The sequence below is a fragment of the Cibotium barometz genome, chromosome 10 (genome assembly GCF_041138505.1).
Source record: "Cibotium barometz isolate CiBa-2024 chromosome 10, ASM4113850v1, whole genome shotgun sequence".
In the NCBI taxonomy this organism is placed as follows: domain Eukaryota; kingdom Viridiplantae; phylum Streptophyta; class Polypodiopsida; order Cyatheales; family Cibotiaceae; genus Cibotium; species Cibotium barometz.
Genome location: NC_141055.1, coordinates 46,065,629 through 46,087,927, shown reverse-complemented (window position 1 = coordinate 46,087,927; position 22,299 = coordinate 46,065,629). Strand labels below are relative to the sequence as shown.

The 22,299-nt window shown below is 47.6% G+C and overlaps 1 protein-coding gene across 4 annotated transcripts in view; it reads left to right on the top strand.

The window, feature by feature from the left end:
• The window catches only part of LOC147634972 (uncharacterized), a 186,732-nt gene that overhangs the window by 159,329 nt on the left and 5,104 nt on the right, over positions 1–22,299 (top strand). For 2 of the 4 annotated variants that reach the window (XM_086804233.1, XM_086804234.1), the window contains 3 exons: positions 11,176–11,253; positions 11,353–11,559; positions 11,656–11,829. In XM_086804233.1, coding sequence (XP_086660359.1) covers positions 11,176–11,253; positions 11,353–11,559; positions 11,656–11,829 — 459 coding nt within the window. The remainder of the gene's footprint in view (positions 1–11,175; positions 11,254–11,352; positions 11,560–11,655; positions 11,830–22,299) is intronic. The other 2 variants (XM_086804235.1, XM_086804236.1) reach the window with 1 other exon arrangement.

The following is a 22,299-nucleotide window of genomic DNA, read 5'->3' as shown; positions in this document are numbered from 1 at the left end:
AGTGATACACCACCATCTTCAGTGGACATCCCTCACTCCGCTAGATCATGGAGTCCGCAGACCAGCGCAGATTTGGCTAGTTCTTGCTAGAGACAAAGCCGCCACAGATAGACACTGCTACGGACTCATACCACAGGGGAGAGGTGGGCGACAGCTCCAGCTCACTGATTTCTTCCAGAGATCTATCCCATTGCCTACCCTAACATAGGAGGGGGTTACACTTCAGCGCGCTGCGGACCTCCGAGCCAGACGGAGACTGAGAGCACCAGGCTACCAGACTCCCAGACTACATCAGAGGGAGATCACAGAGATACGGGCTCGACATCAGCACCATATCCAGGAGCGGCTAGCTCACTTACACTCACACCCGGAGATCATGCTCCGAGGTATTTTTGCCTCGCCATCGCCCATGTATCACATATTACACTCCCATTATGGTACTGGTTGGAGCTAGACAGATCTGCATTGCATTCTTGTATACCCTGCGCATATAGGTTGCATACTGAGCCTCTAGCAGTAGTGCTCCATCCATCACACCCCCCCAATAGCTTAGTACTTTCATAGTTTATTTTATGTTCATTTTGTCCTTTTTTTTTCTGGACATCCAGAAGACATTGAGTTGTACATTGATTTGTCTCATAGGTCGAGTTCGGCCTCTAGTAGACGTTAATACATCCCAGTATGGTACAGGATGGAGCTAGCTAGGTTGCATATCATGATTGTATACTCCATGCATATAGCTTTGCATTCTCCTAGTAGTAGAGCTCCATCCCCTCCACACCCAGATTCAGCTTTTTTTTATTCAGTGCTTTTTCATTTTGTTGGGATGACAGAGGATACCCCATACAGGTACTCCGATTTGTCTCATAGGCCGAGTTCGGTCTTTTGGAAGACGTTAATAAAATCTTTCTTTCTTTCTTTCTCTCTCTCTCTCTCTCTCTCTCTCTCTCCCAGCATAGACGGAGGTTGCAGAGGTGGATTCGGATTATTCTTGCGAGGCATGCGAGACACCCAGTCAGGGTGCTGACCACAGAGGATATTGAGGAGATCCGCCAGTGTCCGATGCGGCACATATTATGAGATGGAGGCACCTCCATAGTGTACCCCTCCGTCCCACATGATATTGTATCCCCTCACTATATTCTACTCACCTCCATAGCATACCCCCCCCCCCCCCCCCCCCCCCCCCTCACTATATTCACACCCTATAAGGGTTTCTGTTTACCTTCCATTTCCAGTTTCATTTTCTAGGTGCCAGTAGTATCATCTTTATTTTTCATTTTCTGGGTTTTTTTATCCAGACATTGTATCAGATCCACCACGATGTAACTTTTGGTCTCATAGGTCATTATGGCCTTTTGAAGACGTTAATATAACATTTCATTTCATTTCATTTCTCCTTGTGCACCATGGTTAGGGCTTGAGCTTCCAGATTGTCTTTCTACTTGCCCTCTACTCCTACACACCTATCATGGATATCTTTCATCCTCCATAGCTCCTCTTGGGATACTCTGATTCCAACAAGTGAGTCAAGAGGTGGTGGGTGTTGGACATGGTTGATTGCGAGGGATGTGCGGGTGGTGTGATGGTCAAGGGAGCGGCGCTAGCAGTGATGGGTGGTGCGGAAATTGATGGCGATAGTGGGGGTGGGGACAATTCGCGTAGGTGTGCTGATGGCGAGGCGAGCACCTGATGGAGTGCCCAAGCAAGCATGATGACTAAGTGGATGATGGAGGTGGAAGTGCCCAATCTAGCACGATGGTGATGGGTGACGAGGGTATGACGGAAGCAGGAGTTGTACACGTTGATGGCAGATTGATGCTGGTGGTGGTGGGAGGTGCTTTTTTTTTTTCCCGGGTGCAAAAAGAGGCTTCTATTAAGTATGAATATACCATACAAAATCATGGCTGGAAGCCGGAACAAAAGAAGACCTCATCCCAATTGTAGGGTTATCTCAGTCAATATGGGGCACAAAGGTACCAAGAGAGTCCTGTGGGGGTCGTTTTCATTGGAAAACTTGTTGGCGGGAATCAAAGTCGATTTTCCACGGAAGCTGGTTTGAAGATGTTGTGTAAGAGATTCTCTATGTTTCAAATGCAGCAATGAAGAGCTAGTGGAGTAGATAGAAGCTGGTCAAGAAGATACAGGGACAGTCCTTTTTTTGTTAAGTCAATGTAGAGAAGCTGGGCTGAGGATAGTCGTCTTTTTTGATAAAAATGTTAAAGCTGTAAAGTGTATAGCCTAAGGTATTAAACCAGCTAAAGTAATAGCTTATAATTATACTATGAAACTTTTCGAAAAAAAGTCTCCATTGCTTGATAAAAACAACCAATTCTGAGCTTCAAAATGTGGAAAATGAGGAGAATTGGGCTTTAGCATTAGTTTGTAGGGTTCACCAATGTTGCAATTCCTATCTTCTCTAGCAGGTATGCAACCCCTAAATCCGAATTATGGCAATTAGCAGGTTAACATATATTCATTGAGGGAAAATCCTAATTACATGCGAGGGCCAACTTCATTCTTCGCCTCCCAGCCATCGTGTGTTCTATCTTATGCATGACACTTTCCTTGAGGCCAGATATTGAATTTCCTCAATTTGTGCAATTACCATGTGCTAGACTACACACCCCTTTGTCCAATGCTTGCCATATGGCATATTAAAACTCTAAGATATAAACCAATTTTGGGGCTTTCACCATTATCCTTCAATTAATGCCTTCATGTGTCCCTTTATGCCTTTCTAATTCACATTGGCCACCTGAAGCATTGGCTTAGCACTCTAGAACCTGCCCCTAGTGGAATCCCATCAATATAGGACATGTAACACCGAATATCATCAAAAGTGGCATCAAACATGTTCATATTGTGCCCAATACATGTCCCAACCATTGGTGCATGTCATGGGCAATCTTGGTTGCCTATCTAACTGCCAAAACTACTCCAGTCTGCCCATATAGGGCCTCTAAACTTACCCTTTAGGTGGTTGCAAGTAAGATGCATGTCCACATGGCACTGGAATAAGGTGTGCATGCGATACTCTCTCTCTCTCTCTCTACCCCAGTGAGAGAGCTATATTTATGTTTTCTTTCTGTTTTATTTTCCATTCCATGATGAGATATGCCATGGACATCATTGTATCACTTTGGCCTCATAGGCCCATTGGGTCTTTAGTAGACGGTTAATCTCTCTCTCTCTCTCTCTCTCTCTCTCTCTCTCTCTCTCTCTCGCCGCTGCCTGCCCTTCGCCCCCCCCTCCCACTGCCTGCCCGCTGCCTGCCTGTGCCCCCCTTCGCTCTCTCTCCTAGGGGACAGAGGAGCCCAGTTGGCTGGCACCTGGATACCTCTGCTCTTATATGCTGATGATATTGTGCTTATAGCAGACTCACCAGAGGGTTTGCAGAGGCACTTGTATACTTTACATGCTTATGCACAGGACAGTGGGCTCTTAGTTAACCTTGGTAAGACCAAGGTTATGGTGTTTAACACTACAGCTCAGTGGGTCTGGAGATCAGCGCCTATTTTCACATATGGGCAGGAGACAGTGGAGTATGTTGACTCATACACATATCTTGGAGTGGTGTTCACTGGGCCCACATTTTCCATGAGGGGGGCAGCAGAGGCCAGATTGACTAGAGGATGCAGCACTAGGAGGTCTAGAGAGGATGTGCTCACAGGTACAGTTTCAGGAGCCACGCACTAAGCTGTGGCTTTTTGACACGCTGGTCACATCGGCTATGCTATATGGAGTACAGATCTGGGGGCCTAGCCTAGATCGTCACAGTCGATCAGGACGCACATACGATGGATGGAGATCGATGGAGAGACCACTTGTGTCCATGATCTCCAGGATGATTCGGGCTAAGGCCTCGGTACCCCATGAGATTATCCGAGCCGAGATGGGAGCACCACCGATCGTAGTAGAGGCTCTTGCCAGAGCAGTGTCCTTCATTCATAGCACCTGGGAGCTTCCCCGGCACCGGTATGCACGACTTGCTTTAGAGTCCTCTCATCAGCTAGCCATGGAGGGAGACACTTCATGTTGGTATGCGCAGATAGCATCCTGGTTTGAGCTTCACGGGTTCAGCTTAGACAGACTTCCACCCTTCCAGTACTCTCTGGAGGCACCCTCTCTCACCTTGACACATTCTGAGATTAGTAGAGTCATCAGACAGGACCTCATTCAGTTGGACACTAGGAGGACATGGCTAGAGCCCTCACAGGAGTTGGGGACGAAGATGGCTTTCTGTAGAGACCATCTTCTCCGCACCACTGAGGATGGCTTTATACTTAGACCGAGCTACATGGATACCCATCTGTCTCATGGATTGAGGTGCGCCATTGGGCAGATCCGCACCTCCTCACATCAGTTAGAGATAGAGACAGGCAGATTTAGAGGCATACCTCCAAGGGATAGGATTTGTCAGATTTGTTGGATAGAGCCAGAGACGGAGGAGCACTACATCTGTCGCTGCACAGCATATTATGAGATTCGAGGGCGCTACCATTGCCTTTTCAGAGAGGGATTTGGACCACTGGCTAGAGTCATGGACTATTGTGATCAGCGATGCTTGGGTTTTTATCTCCTGGAGATCCACAGGCTCAAAGAGTCCATCAGCTCAGGAGAGCAGACGCCAGACTGGCAGGGAGTCCACACAGAGACAGATTAGTGACTTTTTTAGAGGGACTACCCGGGAGGACACACAGCCGACAGCCCAGCAGCGAGCACCCCGTGGGACTCTAGTTGAGAGAGCTATCTTGTTGGGCAGATCTAGACGCCCGAGGGTTCGCGGATCCTCACATCGGAGACGGTGCCTACACCGGAGGATTTAGAGCATCATTGCGAGGCATCGGGCTCACCCGACCAGGCATCTCACTATGGCAGATATCCAGGCCATCCGGCAGAGACCCATGCTAGAGCTCCTAGGATGATTACGACTCCAGCCATATACTGTTGTACTCACTGTCACTTTTGTACTCCCCCATATTCATGTATTCATGTATCCATGTACTCATGTACCCCATTTTGACCAGTAGCATTAGCTTCCCACTCTCCCTAGTTGCTGCTTCCGGATGCCCCCCCTACTGATGTATTGTGGGGCTAGATACTTAGTTCTTTCTTTTCTTTTCTTTTCCGGACAGTGTATCAGATGTCACATGGTTGTAACTTTGGTCTCATAGGTCACTTTGGCCTTTTGAAGACGTTAATATAACATTTCATTTCATTTCATTTCTCCTGCTGCCTACCCTTCGCCCCCCCCTTCGCTGCCTGCCCCTGCGTGCTCCCCCCTCTCCTGCTGCGTGCCCGGTGCCTGCTTGCGCCCCCCTTCGCTCTCTCTCCCGCTACCTGCCCTTCGCCCCCCCTTCGCTGCCTGTCTACCTGTGCCCCCCCCTCCCGCTGCCTGCCTACGCCCCCCTTCGCTCTCTCTCCCGCTGCCTGCCCTTCGCCCCCCCTTCGCTGCCTGTCTACCTGTGCCCCCCCCTCCCGTTGCCTGCCCGCTGCCTGCCTGTGCCCCCTTCGCTCTCTCTCCTGCTGCCTGCCCTTCGCCCCCCCCTCCTGCTGCCTGCTTGCGCCCCCCCCTCACGTTGCCTGCCCTTCGTTCTCTCTCTGCCCTCCCCCCGTCTCTCTCTCTCCTGCGCATCTCTCCATCCCCTCCTCCCCACCTATGCGTCCTCTTGCCTGCCTACACCCCGCCCTTTGTCCCCTCTGTCACCAGCCTGGACATTTCCCAGTCTGAAAGGGGTCTGGTGGACTCCAGGATGTTTAAATATTTGGAAAGTACAAGCTTTGGGAATGGGGGATTATCCTAGAATACAAAGGACCACACTCCTAAAATTTAGGAGAGTTGCTATTTTTGGCCCGCTCCGATGGAAATTCTGTTCGCGTCATTACATGTGGAATTGAGCAGATACCAAGAGTTGGCAAAGTGCCTATGACAGAATGTCTACCAGTTGGGATATTTTTAGAGGTAAAGATTATGGAAGGACCCATCTCTTAGATTGGGACATGTGGCAAGAAAGTGGACCAAAGTGAGACAAGTGGCCTGACACTCGTTAGAAAATGGATCAAAATGAGACAAGTGGCCTCACACTTGTCACTTCAGCTATTGTGTGGCTCTCCACTTGTCATTGTAGCCTTCTCTTGCCATTTTAGCTCATGGGAGGCCCAAATCTATAAATTGGAGAGCTCTCTCTTCATTAATGGAGGCTCTCTTGCTGCACACTAGCCTCTACCACCGTTGAAGGCTTCTCTAATGATGGCTACTCTCTTTCTCTCTCACTTGAAGGCTGCCCATGAAGAATACCGGCTGTATGGGACTGTTTTGGAGGCTTCCATCGCAAAGAAATACTGAAGGCAAGGGTATTCAATCATTTATTATGATTTTTAGTCATTGTATGTGTTGTACCAGCATTTGTACTTGCTGTACCTACTGCACCAGCCACCGTACCGGCTGTACCAGCCACTGTACTTGCTGTACCAGCTTCTGTACTTGTTGTACCTGCTGTACCAGCCACCGTACCTGCTATACCAGCCACTGTACCTGCTGTACCAGCCATTGTACTTGTTGTACCAGCCATTGTACCTGCTGTACCGGCTGAATGGAGAGTTGTACTTGCTGTACTAGCTCTATTGCATGAAGACCCGTGGTTTTTGGGGAAGAATCAGTACCCACACGGAGGTATATGGATTAAATTGTTGGCTCGGCATTTCTACAGCCTATGTTCCGGCTTGGTTGCCTTGTGTTGGGCTGTGTTATGGCATTTGTATATGGATAATCCGGCATCTCCCGTGGGGAGAGTAAGGCCCTCAAAGCTTGTACATGATATTATTCTCCTTGGGTAATAAAATACTCCAAGGGGGGGGGTCGGCCCATTCCGGCCTCTATGCGGTGTCACACGTGCAAGCTCCATTTGCAGCATTTGTGGATGTTTTGTCCAGCTTTATGTTTTATGCAAAGTGATGATGGATATGTGTTAAGGCTGTGGCCATGTTTAAATGTTTTAATATGCATTGATGGTATCAACAAGTGTGTCAAAGGCCCTAGTCCCCTGGGCACCCGCCGCCGCGAGTTACACCCTCCATCTCTCTCTCTCTCTCTCTCTCTCTCTCTCTCCCCCTTCCTTCATCCTCATTTTTCTGCTTCCCACCACCCCCCCCCCCCTCCCTGCCTGTGAACCCCGGTCACCATCCTAGGGCCCTAATGGGGACTTGAACCCCCCACCCTATTTCATCTCACCATTTCTTCTCTTTCTCTCCCACATATTTACCTGCTCCTTTCAAACATTCCCTCCCTCTACAATGGGAGGGTCTGTAGATGACAAAATTAGCTAGCTTGATCATATCCTTAGGGATCTTATCAAGGACCAGAAGAAGACATTGGACAGCACCATCACCGCCATCAAGAAGGACTTATTGACGCGCATGGGAAAGCTGGAGGCCGAAGCGGAAATATGGAAGACAGAGAAGCTTACCATGCAAGAGGAGTGGGAGAAGGAAAAGCTCGCCATGCAGGAGGAAATCAACCTTTTGAAGGGCGAAGTGGCATCCTTACGCGATCGTCCACGAGAGGAAGGAGAGACTTTTGAGGTGGACAAAGAGGCAATCAAAGAAGAGATCACCAAAACCCTCACCCACACAATCGAGGGGAAAATGGAGGCGGCCTGCGAAGGATGGGTAGAAGTGATGAAGAACATCAAAAAGGAGGTGCAAGAAGATGTACAAGTGATGAAGAAGAACATCAAGAAGGAGGTACAAGAAGATGTACACATGATGCAGTCTACTCTTGATGAAGAGAAGATGCGACGGATCCGGCACCTAAACATCTGAGTCACATGGATACCAGAGAGCACTGCCTCCACGCTTGAGATTGACGGGCGGAACCTATGTACCAAGCTAGGACTAAAGGAGGATGAGCCGCTCCCATTCACTAGAGTATGGAGGACAACCCCAAAGGACTCCACCAAAGGCAAGGCCTTAGTGCTACAGTTCCTGGACGAGGAGAGTAAGATGAGCTTTATGAGAAGACGTGCTATCTTGAGGATCTTGCCAGGGGACCCCATCTACTTCGATGATGACCTCACATGGATGCAGCTGGAGCACAGAAGATTATGCATGCCGAAGATCAAGGCGGCACGCAAAAAACGGAAGAAGGCACATTATAGGGATGGTCACATCTACATTGATGGGAAGAGGGTCGAATAGCGCCATCTGGCCTATGAGACACGGAGGAAACAACATGAAGACAAAGAGATACACATAGCAGTCTGGAACTGTAATGGAGCCCTATGGACATATCCAGGGAGACTTGAGGAGGTGATGGAGGGCCGGGATATCATCTTGATGACAGAGACACATGAGAGCCCGGAGAGGGGTTTACCACGGGTTGAGGGTTATCAGTGGGAGTCAGCTCACTGACAGGGGATGAGACAGGCCACCTCCCGAGGTTCAGGAGGTATTGCAGTGCTTTTCAGACATGGGTTACATGAGCATGTTCAAGTCTAGCACGAGACTCGGAGGCGAGATACATGTGGATGAGCTTATGCCTGTCTGAGACCAGATGGATTTATATCGCCCTTTGCTACTTTCCTCCGAAGGGGTCGAGGTTTGCCACCACCGAGGAGCCGGGTGGAGGAGAGGCTAGTGAGTCTCCATACTCTGTCTTATCTGAGGAGATCTTACACTATTCGACACTAGGAGAAGTCTTCTTGATGGGGGACTTCAATGCACGGACTCAGAGCAGACACTGCGAGATCTATGACTTTGAGGATCCCTTGAGACTAGAGCCGCTAGCTACAGAGGATACAGGGATCACTCGGATCTCCGCCGCGACGGAGGAGTTGACAGCACTGGATATGGGCAACATTTGCTGGAGCTTGGGGCCCGACACCATCTCGTTATTTATAACGGGATGACTCACTGGCCAGATTCAGGTGGGTTGACTTGCTTTCCAGTGGGGGTGGCAGCAGTACAGTGGACTATGTGATGGGATCCCGGGAGGCAGCAGATATGGTGTTTCACTTTACCGTACCACCATGCCCCATTGGGGCGGATCATACATATCTATCCCTCACTTTTAAGTTTTAGGAGCTTGCTGGAGACCCACCCACCCATCATATAGCCACCACGCACTATTTTCCACTTCACTCAGGACCTAGCCGATGTGTATGACTATCATGTTCATGATCAGCTATTTGCCTTAGACCCATCGGCACCCATGGCTATGCTCACCTCCCAGTTCTCACATGTAGTGCACTCCGCAGCCGCCGCGAGGAGTTTCCCATACCACATACAGACAGGACAGCCACCTACATCTGGGAGCATGCCCCAGAACCGATGGTATGATGATGAGTGCAGAAACCTTTACCGCAGTCTCTGAGTGCAGAGGGCTCACGTGGAGATCACCCAGAGACAGTCACCCAGAGGAGACGGAGGGGGGAGCCAAGTGAGACAGATACGGAAGAGGTATATGATGGGTGGAAGTAGATGGAGAGGCCCCTAGTGATGATGATCTTGCATGTGATTGGGAGTAAGCCTTTAGTGCCACATGAGATTGTGTGAGTTGAGATGGGGGCTGCACCGATTGTGATAAGAGGCTCTATTCTAGACAGTGACGTACTGGCATAGATTATGGGAGCTCCCACCAGATAGATACCCTCAGCTTGCCCTCTAGAGTCCTCGAGAGAGCTGGCACTAGACAGAGACATGCAGTGCTGGTATGCATAGGTGAGCACTTGGTTTGGTATACATGGCATGCAGATGGAGGCACCCCCCCCCTCCCCCCCGGTTTCAGTACAGCATAGAGGCCCCTTGCTTTGCTCTCAGTTGCACAGAGCTGAACAGGGTCATCAGGAAGGACATTGTGAGACTAGATACTCAGCGGACCTGGCATTCACCCGTTCAACCCCGGGGGACAAAGATGGCCTTCTACAAAGATCATCTTCTTCGCTTGACAGAGGACGGTTTCATCATATGCCCGTGCTACATGGACACACATATGTCATTTGGGGTGTGGTGTGCGATTGGATAGATCCGCACCTCATCCCATCAGTTGAGAGTGGAGATAGCCAGATATGGGCCAGGGGCAGGTGCACTAGAGGACAGGATATGCTAGCTTTGTCATAGTGGTTGAGACAGAGGCCCACTATATATTCCAATGCCCGGTATACTATGAGATCAGGAGAGGCTCCACTACCTCTTCTAAGATGGATTTAGACCACTTTCTAGGATCATGAATTTCCCAGACCAGAGATGCCTAGGGCTTTTCCTTCTGGAGCTCTGCAGACACATGGAGTCCTTATTGCAGCCCGAGAGAGCTGCACCCGCATGACGATGAGCACAGAGAGCTCTCACTGACTTCTTCCAGACTAGAGCTCCGAGAGCAGATCCACCCCAGTACACTCCACATCCGGGTTGATGGAGGAGCCTAGCTGAGAGGAGTGGCACTAGACAGAGCCATCAAGCTATGCAGAGCTCGACGCCCCTGACCCTGTGGCCCCCACCGATGCTCGCGTCACCACAGGAGGATCATTTCCCACCACCACAAGACTTTCTCCCCCTCCGGCTCAGCTTTACTACATTGGGTACTATGATGCTGCGCCCTATGCGAGATATTTTAGGGTGATGTGAGAGCTTGATGCTCTTTGTATTGGGGTTAGCTTTGGCATTTCAGCTCTTTTTCCTTTCTTTTATTTTCAGTACCCATGATGATGTATTCCATGAACATGATGTAATCTTTTGGTCTCATAGGTCATTTTGGCCTTTTGTAGACGTTAATATAACTCTCTCTCTCTCTCTCTCTCTCTCTCTCTCTCTTTCACGGGCGCGGGTGCATGTGCACACCCATGTGCACACACATTCACCCATTTATCCAAACAAAGGAACTTCACATGCTCGCACGCACACGCATGCACGCTCCCTGTGTGTGCACACATGTACCCCCAAGCGCCCGCATGGATAGCGCACACAAAACAGCCAACACCATTTAATGCCATGTGATTGGAAGTTTTTTAATGCCACTGCATTCAAAACAATACCAGAAAAAGAAATGGCAGGCTTGTTGTGTTTCCTACACTTGCTGGCTCATTTTGTAGGGGATGTTTTTGTTTGAGGATTCTATCTCGTGAAAGCAGCACTTTTTCTTCTTAGCATGACTACAACTAAGTGTTATTTTTCTTGCAGCTAGAGGGCAATCAAAAAATTGTGAGACGATATTCTCAAGAAACCAGCATGTTGGTGTCTATTGCTGCTGATGGGAAGGTGTGTCAACGGTTTACTATTTTCATTGCAACAGCGGTTGAAAAGCTTTGCTAGCTGCAACAATTTCCAAAAGTTAACCTCGTTGATTTCTCTGCACAGATAATCTTTTGGGATGTCTCCCCAAAAAAGCACGTAGACATGGACATGGAAGCACTAGATGAAATCAAGGCTGCGGCATTAGCCTCAGAAAAGTATCAATGGACTCCTGTGTTCCAGATTGATCTTACCTCAAAGATTCCAGAGCAACAAGTGGGCCTTCTGAAGATGATTCTCTCTGCAGACTCTCGTTTTTCCTGCTGTAATGAGGTTATCAATCTTAACCTTCAATCATTGCATTGAATTGTGCATCATTTTTGGAATGGGCTTCATTTTTTATATGATTTATCTTTGTGATGATGGCAGAATGGAGATATATTAGAGGGAGATATTAATGTGCCAGATAGATTTGATGTCATAAAAAATATCTCGGAATGCCATAATGGACCAGTTCGTAGCCTTCAACGCTCACCATTTTTTGATGACATTATACTTTCAGTAGATATCTGGACATTTTCCCTCTGGAAAGTTGGTTTCAAGGTTTGTACTGCATTGTCCCCCCTCCCTTGTCTCTCCACCTTTCATCCCCATATCTATGTCTGTTGTGGCTACAACAGAGTTACAGATGTCCATCCTGCAGTTATTTTAATCACATAGACCTGCATAGTTCTACATAGGTTATCTCGGCCTTACAAGTTCAAATGGGTGGGGGAATCCAAGTAGTGGATTTTTTTTTTGGGAAATTTTTTCTAGTAGCAATGTGAAAAACAACTGAAAAACTTCCTGAAAAAAAAAAACAACTGAAAAACCTTCCATCATCCACACCATTCTGTCCAAAGTGATAAAGTGGTTGTCATGAAGGTCTAGAGAGATCAAGTACAGGATCGTGGGCCAAAATTGCTGGACAAACTGATGGAGTGATATTATTCACACCATCATGGCTACCTGGGCCAGAATCAAGGGATCTTCGAGGGCTGCGGAGAGGAAGCGCGGCCAGTTTATGAGAGAGTGGGACATTGGTATCTTTTTCACGTCCTCTCATTCGGGACCCTATTGGCAGCAGAGGGCTCCTGATTGGTTGAGATCTCCACCTTTTTTGGTGTGAAATCTCCATTTTGTAAAATTTTTTCAAACTTAATAGAAGTCTCCTTTCTGAAAAATAAATAAATAAAATTGCTGTACAAACTGTATATGGTTTGAATGCGTGAGCAAGAGAGATGAACAAGGAAATGGGCCTCGAAACGCTGCTAGGAGAAGTGACCTCGCGCTGCTTTCTGCTGCCCTTGCCTGCCCCTCTGCAGCCCCCCGCCTGCCCTTCTGCCTTTGCTACCCCTTCTGCTCCCGCCTCTACCCCCCTTCTTCTGCAGCCGCCTCTTTTTCAGCAGCAATTTTATCTGGATTCAAGTCGGCCGTCCACTTTTTTTTGATTGGCTTTATGGCTTCTTCTGCCGCCGCAGCCAATCTTTCGTCACCCCCACTCGCCGGGAGAATCATCAATTTTTCACAAGACGAGCTCACCTCTCTTCAACACGACACTGACCTTGAGGTCCAGACCACCCTTGTTGCAAGAGTTTATGGTTCCCACCCCTCTTGTTCGCAGGCCCGTGAATGTCTTCTAGTAGCTCTCTCCCTTCGGAGCTGATTGTGCACTTCCAGGATACTCGTTTGCTTGGTCGAGGCTTCTTCAACACGACACTGACCTTGAGGTCCAAACCACCCTTGTTGTGAGAGTTTATGGTTCCCACACCTCTTGTTCGCAGGCCCGTGAATGTCTTCTAGCAGCTCTCTCCCTTCGGAGCTGATTGTGCACTTCCAGGATACTCGTTTGCTTGGTCAAGGCTTCTTCCAAGTGGACTTTCATTCTTCAGAAGCTACTTCTCAGGTTTTGGCTAGCAGCCCCTTCCCACTTGGTCCTAGGAAGATTTTCTTCTTTTAGTACCAGGTGGGATTTGATCCAGTGGCGGAGGATCAGTGCCTTACCCCGGTCTCACTACGGTTCCCTGCTCTTCCTCGGTCCTATTGGAAGCTTTTGGCTTCAATAGGGGAATCCTTTGGCCAGGTTCTAGAGGTACCAGTCCTTCCGAGCTCTCCCGCCTCAGCTTCCGTGGCCGTTACCGCCACTCTTGATGGTGTACCCCGGGTCCTTGTGCTTGTTCTTGATCCATCGATTACTGATGATCATGTTATGCTTCAGAGACCTGACGGATCTCATTTCCGCCAGAGGATGGAGATTGTAGGCAGACCTGACCAGTGTCAGATTTGTCATCGAGGGACAAGGTCACATTGCTAGAGATTGTCCTAGATCAAGGGGCCATGCTAGGAGGCGGCGTGGTCCTGCCCAACAGAAGCCTTCTGCAGTTGTCGAGACTCCAGTTGCTCCTATGCCAAAAGCAAACCTTGCTTTACTATCTGTCCAACAGAAACCAGGTTCTTTGTAATATTTGGAACATGAAGTACATCAGCCAAGTACTTTATTTTGCCATCTTGCATAGACAATGGCACTTTACCAACATGTGCAATGGGATGCGTAGTATTATCACCTGTTTCTACATAACCTTGTTTTTTCATTTTTTGCATATCTCTGAACCACTCGGCATGACTGGTCATGTGGTTAGAGGTACCATAATCCACATACCATATATCTTGAAATCCTGACACTGCTCGAAATCTGGTGATTGCAGTGCAGCATTGCATTTTGGAAGTACAAACAAGGTTTGTACATGTATTGTTGATACTGGGTGTATGTACATGTACTTTGGTCACATTTGGTGACACACAAGCTGTGCTGAAGTACCGGTGCTGCAGCAGTTACAGGAGATACTGCTGTATTATAGGTTGCATACAGAAGTTGTCTGTTTGCAAGTTATTTGATTGTTGCAGGAAAACATGTCTGACGGAATTAATCAGATTGTTAGTGAGAAGCTGGATAAGAATAACTTCCATGCCTGGAAGTTCAGAATGACCAATTTTCTAATGGGTAAAGGATTTTGGGATTATGTAGAAGGAGACAATGAGGAGCCTCCAGAGTTCTCTCAGGAGAATGCCACTCCTACAGATATAAAGGCATTCAAGGATTGGAATCAAGGCGCAAGAAAAGTCCTGTACTGACTTTCAACTAGTGTCACAGACACTATGATAGGACACATACAGGATGCAAACACTCCAGTACAGTGACGAAGCGGGGCCCATAATGCGCCCGAAATGCAAATCTGGCCCAAAACTTTTTGTCCAATAGGACCTTATTCTTGCCATGTAGCTCCACTCCCGCGAAGATAGCTCCACAATCGGAGATGTGTAACTCCTAGAGCTACTGAGGGGGTGTTGTACCTAAACCAAGAGGGGAAAGAGATGATGGTGCTCTTACCCGTGTAGTACCGCTTCCTTGCTTGTTCTTGCCTCTTACTTGCCTCCTGAGCTCTCACACGAACTAGGCTCTAATACCATAAAGAGAATGTGGGGGAGAGGGAGAGCTTCAAACCCTAGCGAGCAAACACACACACATAAGAGAGAGCAAGACACAAGAGAGAGATGGATAGCTGAATTTTCTTCTATCTTCTTCTTCTCTACTCAACCACTATAACATAAAGATAAGATGACACACTATATGGGTTAGTACTCAACTACTACAACATACAAGGGTCGGTCCATAATGTGAACCCGACTAAATGAGCTGGCGCTATAACTATGCCAGTCTCTAGTAATCCAAAATGGCTGTTACACAGCCTGTCATCCCACTAGCCGCAAATCACCCATAATCTCACCAACCATGCCAGTGGTGTAGATGCGGAAGCTATCACCCAGGCTGGTCGTCATCAATGTCCGCCGTCGCACTAGTTGAGCTCGATATCTCAACACTACAGGCACCTCTAAATCGGATCATTGCCCAATGGTTTATGTATTAGAGATCCGAATTGCCATGGATCAGCATCCCATGTACGCATCCCTGATCATTTTTTTTCAGATGTAGAGCTATTGCGTCGTATGCTTGATATTTGGAGATCTCATGATTTCTCACAGGCCTCTCAAAGCCTGGCCTCTGCTCTCTGTGATATTAATCACTTTTATCACAAATGTGCCTTGTCTAAGAGGCAAGAGGCCTTGGATTTAGAAAGGGCTATTAGACGTAGATTGGCTGCCTTGCAAAAAGAGCACGAGAAACATCCTCATGCTCAATGGATTGCAGATTCTCTATGTATTGTTAGGGCAGAACTTCATCACTCTCTTGAGCAGCGCGCGGAGTACCGTTTCCATGCCCAAGAATCCTTTTGGACACAGATGGGTGGCAGATGTAACAAACATTTCTTTGCTACTCACGGCCCATGTCATGCCAGAGATATTGTCAGGCAGTGTTAGGATTCACATGGCACTCTTCACTTAGATCCTCTTATGGTTAGACAGATTGCCACTGATTTCTATCGCCAGCTTCTTAGTGCTGAGCCGCACTCTGATTTGAGACACAGGGCACAGAGGAAGATTTGGAATGCATTGCCACATTTGATCACTGAGGAGATGTGTGCCGCCTTGGATGCCCCTTTTTCTATGCAGGAGTTCAGTCATGCTCTTCATGCCTTACCTCATGGTAAGTGTGCAGGGGAGGATGGCCTCTCCCCTGTTTTTTTCATTACTTTTTGGGATGAGATTGGGACTGAGATCACATCGGCTCTGCAGGAGATGTGGGACACAGATTCTATGCCTTCTTCTCTCATTGAGGGGCCTATTTATCTTATTTCTAAAAGTGGGGATAAGACATTGATTGGCCAGTGGAGACCTATCACCTTACTTGGGACTGCATATAAGATTCTTGCTAAGGCAGTGAGTATCATATTGCAGCCAATTTTGCAGGTTGTCATTCATGATACTCAGAATGGATTCTTACACGGAAGGAGCATCTTTGATAACGTTTTCTCGTTTTGGGAGGCCGTTGAATGGGCTAAAGCGAGCAATCAGTCCTTCGCCATTCTGCTCTTGGATTTTGAGAGTGGATTGTGACTTCCTTGAGGGTACTCTTAGCCATATGGGCTTCTCTCAGAGATGGATCAAGGGAGTTTCATGCATGTATGGTGATGCCCACAATATAGAGTGCTCGCTTGCGGTGATAGAGGAGAGCGTTTTCAGATTTCTCGCTCAATACGGCAGGGCTGCCCTTTAGCCCCATTATTATATATCATAGTTGCAGAGGCCATGAGCATCTTTCTCCGCTCCGCTGCTGGTATTTCGGGATTGAGGTTGCCTCTTTGTAGTCGAGAGGAATTGGTTGACTGTGAGTTAGCTGATTACACAACCATGTTCTTGGAGGCTTCACATATATGCTTATGTTCCTTCTGGGTAGCACTAGAGGAGTTCTATTTGGCAGCAGGGGCACTCATTAATTGGCACAAATTTGTTGGTTTTTGGGTTAGTGATTCACCGAGAGTTGCTTGGGGTGCAGAGCTTGGTTTTACTTGGATCAGCAGAGGATGCACTGCTAGATATTTGGGATGCCAAGTTGGGATTGATATTTCTCTTGCACAACAGTTTGCTCTGGTACTTATGAGTATCTGGAAGAAGCTCCTCCATTGGAGCTCCAGGAGATTAGATTTAGCTTCGAGAGCTTTGGTGGCGTATCAGCTTTTGCTTGCCTCAGCTTGGTTTATTGCCTCTTGTTGGTGCTTCTCTCGTGCGTACGCGCATTGGCCAATTGCAGAGATTGATCCACAATTTTCTCTAGTCAGGTTTGGATGGCACCTCAGACACTCGTGCCAGGGTAGCTTGGCTCACAGTTATTCAGCCCAAACGAGAGGGGGGCTTGAATATTATCGATCCGGATGTTCAGTGTAAGGCGTTGCTTTGCAAACTTGTGGTCAGAGGTTTCCTACCAGGCACTGAGCCTTGGAAGGATTTTTTCTTGTCTCAGATTTCCGGATGTACACCCAGGGTCGGGAGAGACTGGATGCATAGTCACCAGGGAACGGGAACGGATATGGGAACGAGGGGCCAATCGGGAACGGGAACGGGACCCCTTGCAATCCGGAACGGGATCCGGAACGACACGTTATCATATTTCAATACACATGAGTAGACAAATATACAATTAAAAGCAGGCAAAAGGAGACAAATATACAATTGAAAGTAGACAAAAAGAGACAAGAATTTGATAGCAAACTCAATGACCTTGTTCATATTTAGAAAACCAGAAGTACAATAGCTTGTACAATGTACAGCCACATAGTGAAAGCTAGATAGCTAAGAACAAAGAAACCTAAAGTCCTGACTCCTAGGTGATATCAAATAGGTGCAAAGATGTCAGCTAGATCATCCATAGATGCATCATGCATCGATGCAGGTGGAGGTGGAGGTGGAGGGTCGTCATCATCCGACTCAGACTGTGGCTCCATATCTATGAAGCTCTCATGGTCAAAGTCACCACTAGCAACCTGGGCTAATAGTCGCAAGTTGGCTGACACATACACAAGGTCATTTGTTCTGGTAGTGAGTAGCCGATTTCTCTTCTTCGAGGCAACATGGCTAAAAACACTCCATAGTTGCTCAATTGGAGAAGAACTTGCATTCTGACTGAGAATGCGCATTGCAAGCCGTTGTAGCTCTGGAGTACCCGATCCGTAGTTCTCCCACCAAAGAGCACCTCCCATAAGTGTCCTATCTTGCTGGGCATCTGCTGAACCAAAATTACCTGTCTTTGCTCTGTACTTTCCCAAATCAATTCTAATCTTGCTTCTCATCGTAGCGTCAGGCACCAATCTGGCAAGGATTTTGTCCCAGCCATTTGTGACTTCTTCATCCGATTCCTGGCCTTTGCCTTGAAACTCTGGATCAATCACAAATGCAGCTGCATGCATTGGTGAGTGATATCGGTCCCACCTTGCTTGACACAAACTTTGAAGTTCTGCCTTCTTTGTTGTGTCGGGCTCCAAAGAAAGGATACGCTCCACCATCTTGTCCATGCCCTCATAAACTTTGCCAATGCAAGGTTTTTTCCCATCCACCATACGCAGCATGTAGATAATGGGCTTCGTAATGTTGACAACATGCTCAATCTTCACCCACAAAGGAGCATCCATGATGTGGGTGTAACAAGTTGTTCCTTGTGTGCTACGGGCAGTGGGCCACGTGCTCCACTCATCACTCACTACAAGCTGCTTGAGAATGTTATGGAGTGCAACTAGCCTCTCTAGCATAATAAAATTATATGCAAAACGAGTTTCCGAATATTTTTTAAGATCCAAGTTTGGGGATCTTTTTCTAAACTCGGAGAGGCTAAATGTGTGCCGAGTGATGAATGAAACTATGTCTTTTCCCTTTGCTATGCATGGTGCTACCCATGAAAGACCATCAATGTCTTTCAGAAGATTATTCAAGCCATGTGCAATGCATGGAGTGAATGTGATGTGTGGATACCTTGCCAAAAGAAGGTCGCCTGCAGCTCGATTTGAGGCCTCCCCATCACCAATGACCTGGATCACATCTTGAGGACCCACTTGCTCAATTGCCTCTGCCCACTCCTCCACGATGACGTCGGCATACTTGCCCGTTGGGGAGGCATCATGGGAAGACACAAAAAATGTGTTTCCTCGAGAGTATGCGATGATGCCATGGATGGAGCGAGATTGGCTATCACTCCATCCATCACTAATGATGGAGACACCGTTGCGTTGCCACCCTTCCTTGACGTTTTGCATGGCTTGCTCAACAGCTTCGTTTTCCTTTGCCAAAAGCGTGGTTCGAAGGCTCTCCGAAGAAGGGGGAGTGTAGGTTGGTCCAAATTCAGCAATGAGACGAACCATTTCCCGAAAATAAGGGGACCTTGCCACATTGAAAGCGATGTGGTCATGGTAGAAGAACCTTGCAATAGCTGCATCCACGGCTTCTCGTTTGCGTGGATTCCAAGAACCCGCAAGAGTTCTTTGCGTGCCTTTGGGGGGTGGCGGTTGATGCACGGAAGAAGAGCCTACGGATGTGGAGAAGTTGCTTGAAGGAGTTGTAAAGAATGATGGGTTCGCAGCCATAGCTCTTGGAGGAGGAGCACGAAAAATCACTTCATTATGCCTAGCTTCTAGCTCTCTCTTTTTCTCAGCTGAGATTGACAAGCATGGTTGGATTTCTTGTCCCGGCTCATGGATTAGGTGACCTCGAACTCGGTTGACTCCCCCATGTTTGGTGCTCCCACAATAGCGACATTTCCACTTCCTAGCTCCTCCGCCTTGATTGGCCTCAAGAATATCCACCTCATCCCACCATGACCATGCTTCGTTCTTCTTGGCTCTCTTGGTTCCCTTAGGAGGCATTATATGAGAGAGAGAGAGAGAGAGAGAGATTGTACTTGGAAGTTGGCTTTGAAAATTGAGAGAGAGATTGTACTTGGAAGTTGGCTATGAGAGAGAGAAAGCTGTCTTGGAAGTTGGAACTTGGTTCCCTTATGAGAGAGAGAGAGAGAGAGAGAGAGAGAGATTGTACTTGGCTATGAGAGAGAGAGATTGTACTTGGCTATGCACATTGCACACTGTACTTGCAGCTGCACTGGATTTTATAAGTTCTCAGACTCCAGAGAGGTACGTTTTTTTTTTAAACGTTGATATTGACGTTTTTTTTTATGAACGTTGGAGGGCAGCCTGGCAGCCTGCAGGTCGTCGTTTTTTTTGAACGTTGCAGCTTCTATTCGTTGATTTCGTTTTTCGATTCGTTTTTTTGAGGGGTCGGCGGCGGCGCTCGAAGCAAGCGTCGCCTGTTTTCTTTTTTTTAAGGGTTACGGGTGCCCAACGTTTTGGGCACCCTTTAAAAAAGGCCCAAATTTTGGGCCTTTTTTAAAGGGTGCCCAAAACGTTGGGCACCCGTAACCCAAAAAAAAGAAAACAGGCGACGCTATTACGCTGCCCGTGGAGAAAAACGTCGCCGTTTCGCGCATGAGTGAAATAAAAAATTAAAAGCCACGTATCTCCACGTTCCACCGTTCCCAAGGTGGTGGCCTCCACGTTCCCCCATGGAACGGCGTTCCCATGTGACTATGACTGGATGCCCAGCACATTTTTTGTTCACAAAGGCTGAAAGTAGGGCACCATCTTCCCCTCTTATTGTAGCCATTGTCAGAGCATGGAGAAGCATGAGATCTTTTTTGCGACAAAGGCTTCCTAGGTCTTTGGATGAGGCTGACTGACAACCTATTATGTGGAACGAGCTCATTAGGGATGAGGCTGGTCGGCCACTTGGTGCATCTCGTTATATGCAGTGGTCAGGATGGGAGAGATGCGCATACACAGTTCTTGCTTGGAAGACCTTTAAGAGTCTTTCGGAGGATCGGAGAGCTTCATCCATTTAGCATCTTAGGGGCTCCCGCATTCGTATTGATCAGATTGATGCAGCTATTCCGCATGAGTGGCTTTCTAAGTTTCTGGGACCTTTCATGGAGACTATCATCCGAGTTGGTTGGGAGTTTTTTCGAGGATAGGCGTAGCTCTGCAGGTCATTGCTCTCTCGGGCCAGGAGGCTACAGATTGCATCATTTACTCTATCATGCCCTTGGGATGACATGTACCCACCTGGGTTCAAGTCTCTCCATCGATTGGTCTCTCTAGATCAATAAGTCGACGTTAAGCAGCTCTCGTCTCGTCTATCATGCTTGGAGGGAGATTGAGGAGATGTAGTATGGAGGAGATCGTCCACTTAGTCTAGTGAGGATTGTTGGTCGTTCGGGGAAGCATTGGTTCATTGACCCTTCTCCTCAGATAGTGACTCATGGCTCTTGGTATTTGTGGTTATATGGTGGCAGTCCTATCAGATATCTTCAGTGCGATCCAGTAGAGTGGGAGTGGATTGATGCCTTCGATCCTTTGAAAAGCCTTCCTTTTTTTAGTTTCACCGTCCGGAATGCCAGGCTTCTCCTCACTCGACAGATGCATAGGATCCCTACTCTCAGGCCTCATTGGGAGAGCTATGATATTTCTCCAGTGATACAGCGTAGATATTGGCATAGACTTTGGCACTCATACAGAAGGAGCCAGATCTCTAATTAGGGCTTACAACTTCACTTATATAGTGGCTGCCCGTCGTGCACACGCTTACTAGTGCGCCCATGTCCAAACCTATGAGCCTAGCCAACTCCTAGTGCTAGTAGGCACTATGAGCTCATAACCATGGACCCATAGTGATCCCATAGTCCTCATACACATTATAAAGAGTAACATGCAATTCTAAATTGCCAAACCATATATGGTGATCCCATGTATTCATCCTCCCCTTGCCTACACTGGCCTCAAAATTCCTAGGTTAAAAAAAAATAAAAGGATCATTCACCTTAGTGACCTATAGGATGGTGGACCTCTGCTTGGGTGGAGGGATAACCATCAACTAGTTGTTATGTTTGGTCAAACTAGGAAAGACAAAGAATTCATGGGGGTAGACCTTGCTAAACTAGATCAAGGTCAGGTCTCCACATCTGTAAATGTGTCAACACGGCCCAAAGAACGGACTTGGTTGGGTAAGATACCTTTACTTAGACCTGAAACAAAATCTATATACAAGGTTTTGATTTTAGAACAAACTTGAATATAAACTACATAAATAAGGAATAAAATCTGAGATGGACAGGTGGGCTGATATGCTGCATGGTACATAAATGCTAAAGGCTGAAATAGAAGATGGGCTTCATAGACACCACTACACGGCAGGTGGTGAAGCTGTACTCAGAGAACAGGTATTCCAAACTGGCAGTTGATTATGGTGCTGTCACGCGGAAAATGGATTTCTTCATCAACACTTCTTTCAAACACAGCTCTCCCCTGAGAATTCTATTTGGTGCTGAGTTCCCAAGAGGTGGATTCACATCATGGATGTGTTTACATGAGTATGTTTTGGTAGCTTTTATTCATGTGTTTAGGTTTGCTTGTTGTGTGGATGGGCTTTCATCCCCATGTCAAACATCTATGTATGTGGTAAGTGGTGCATTAGCATAGGAGCCAAGGAGGCAGAGGGTTAGACCCACCCTTGGTGCATTAGGGAGGAGGTGGCTTGGTATGTGGT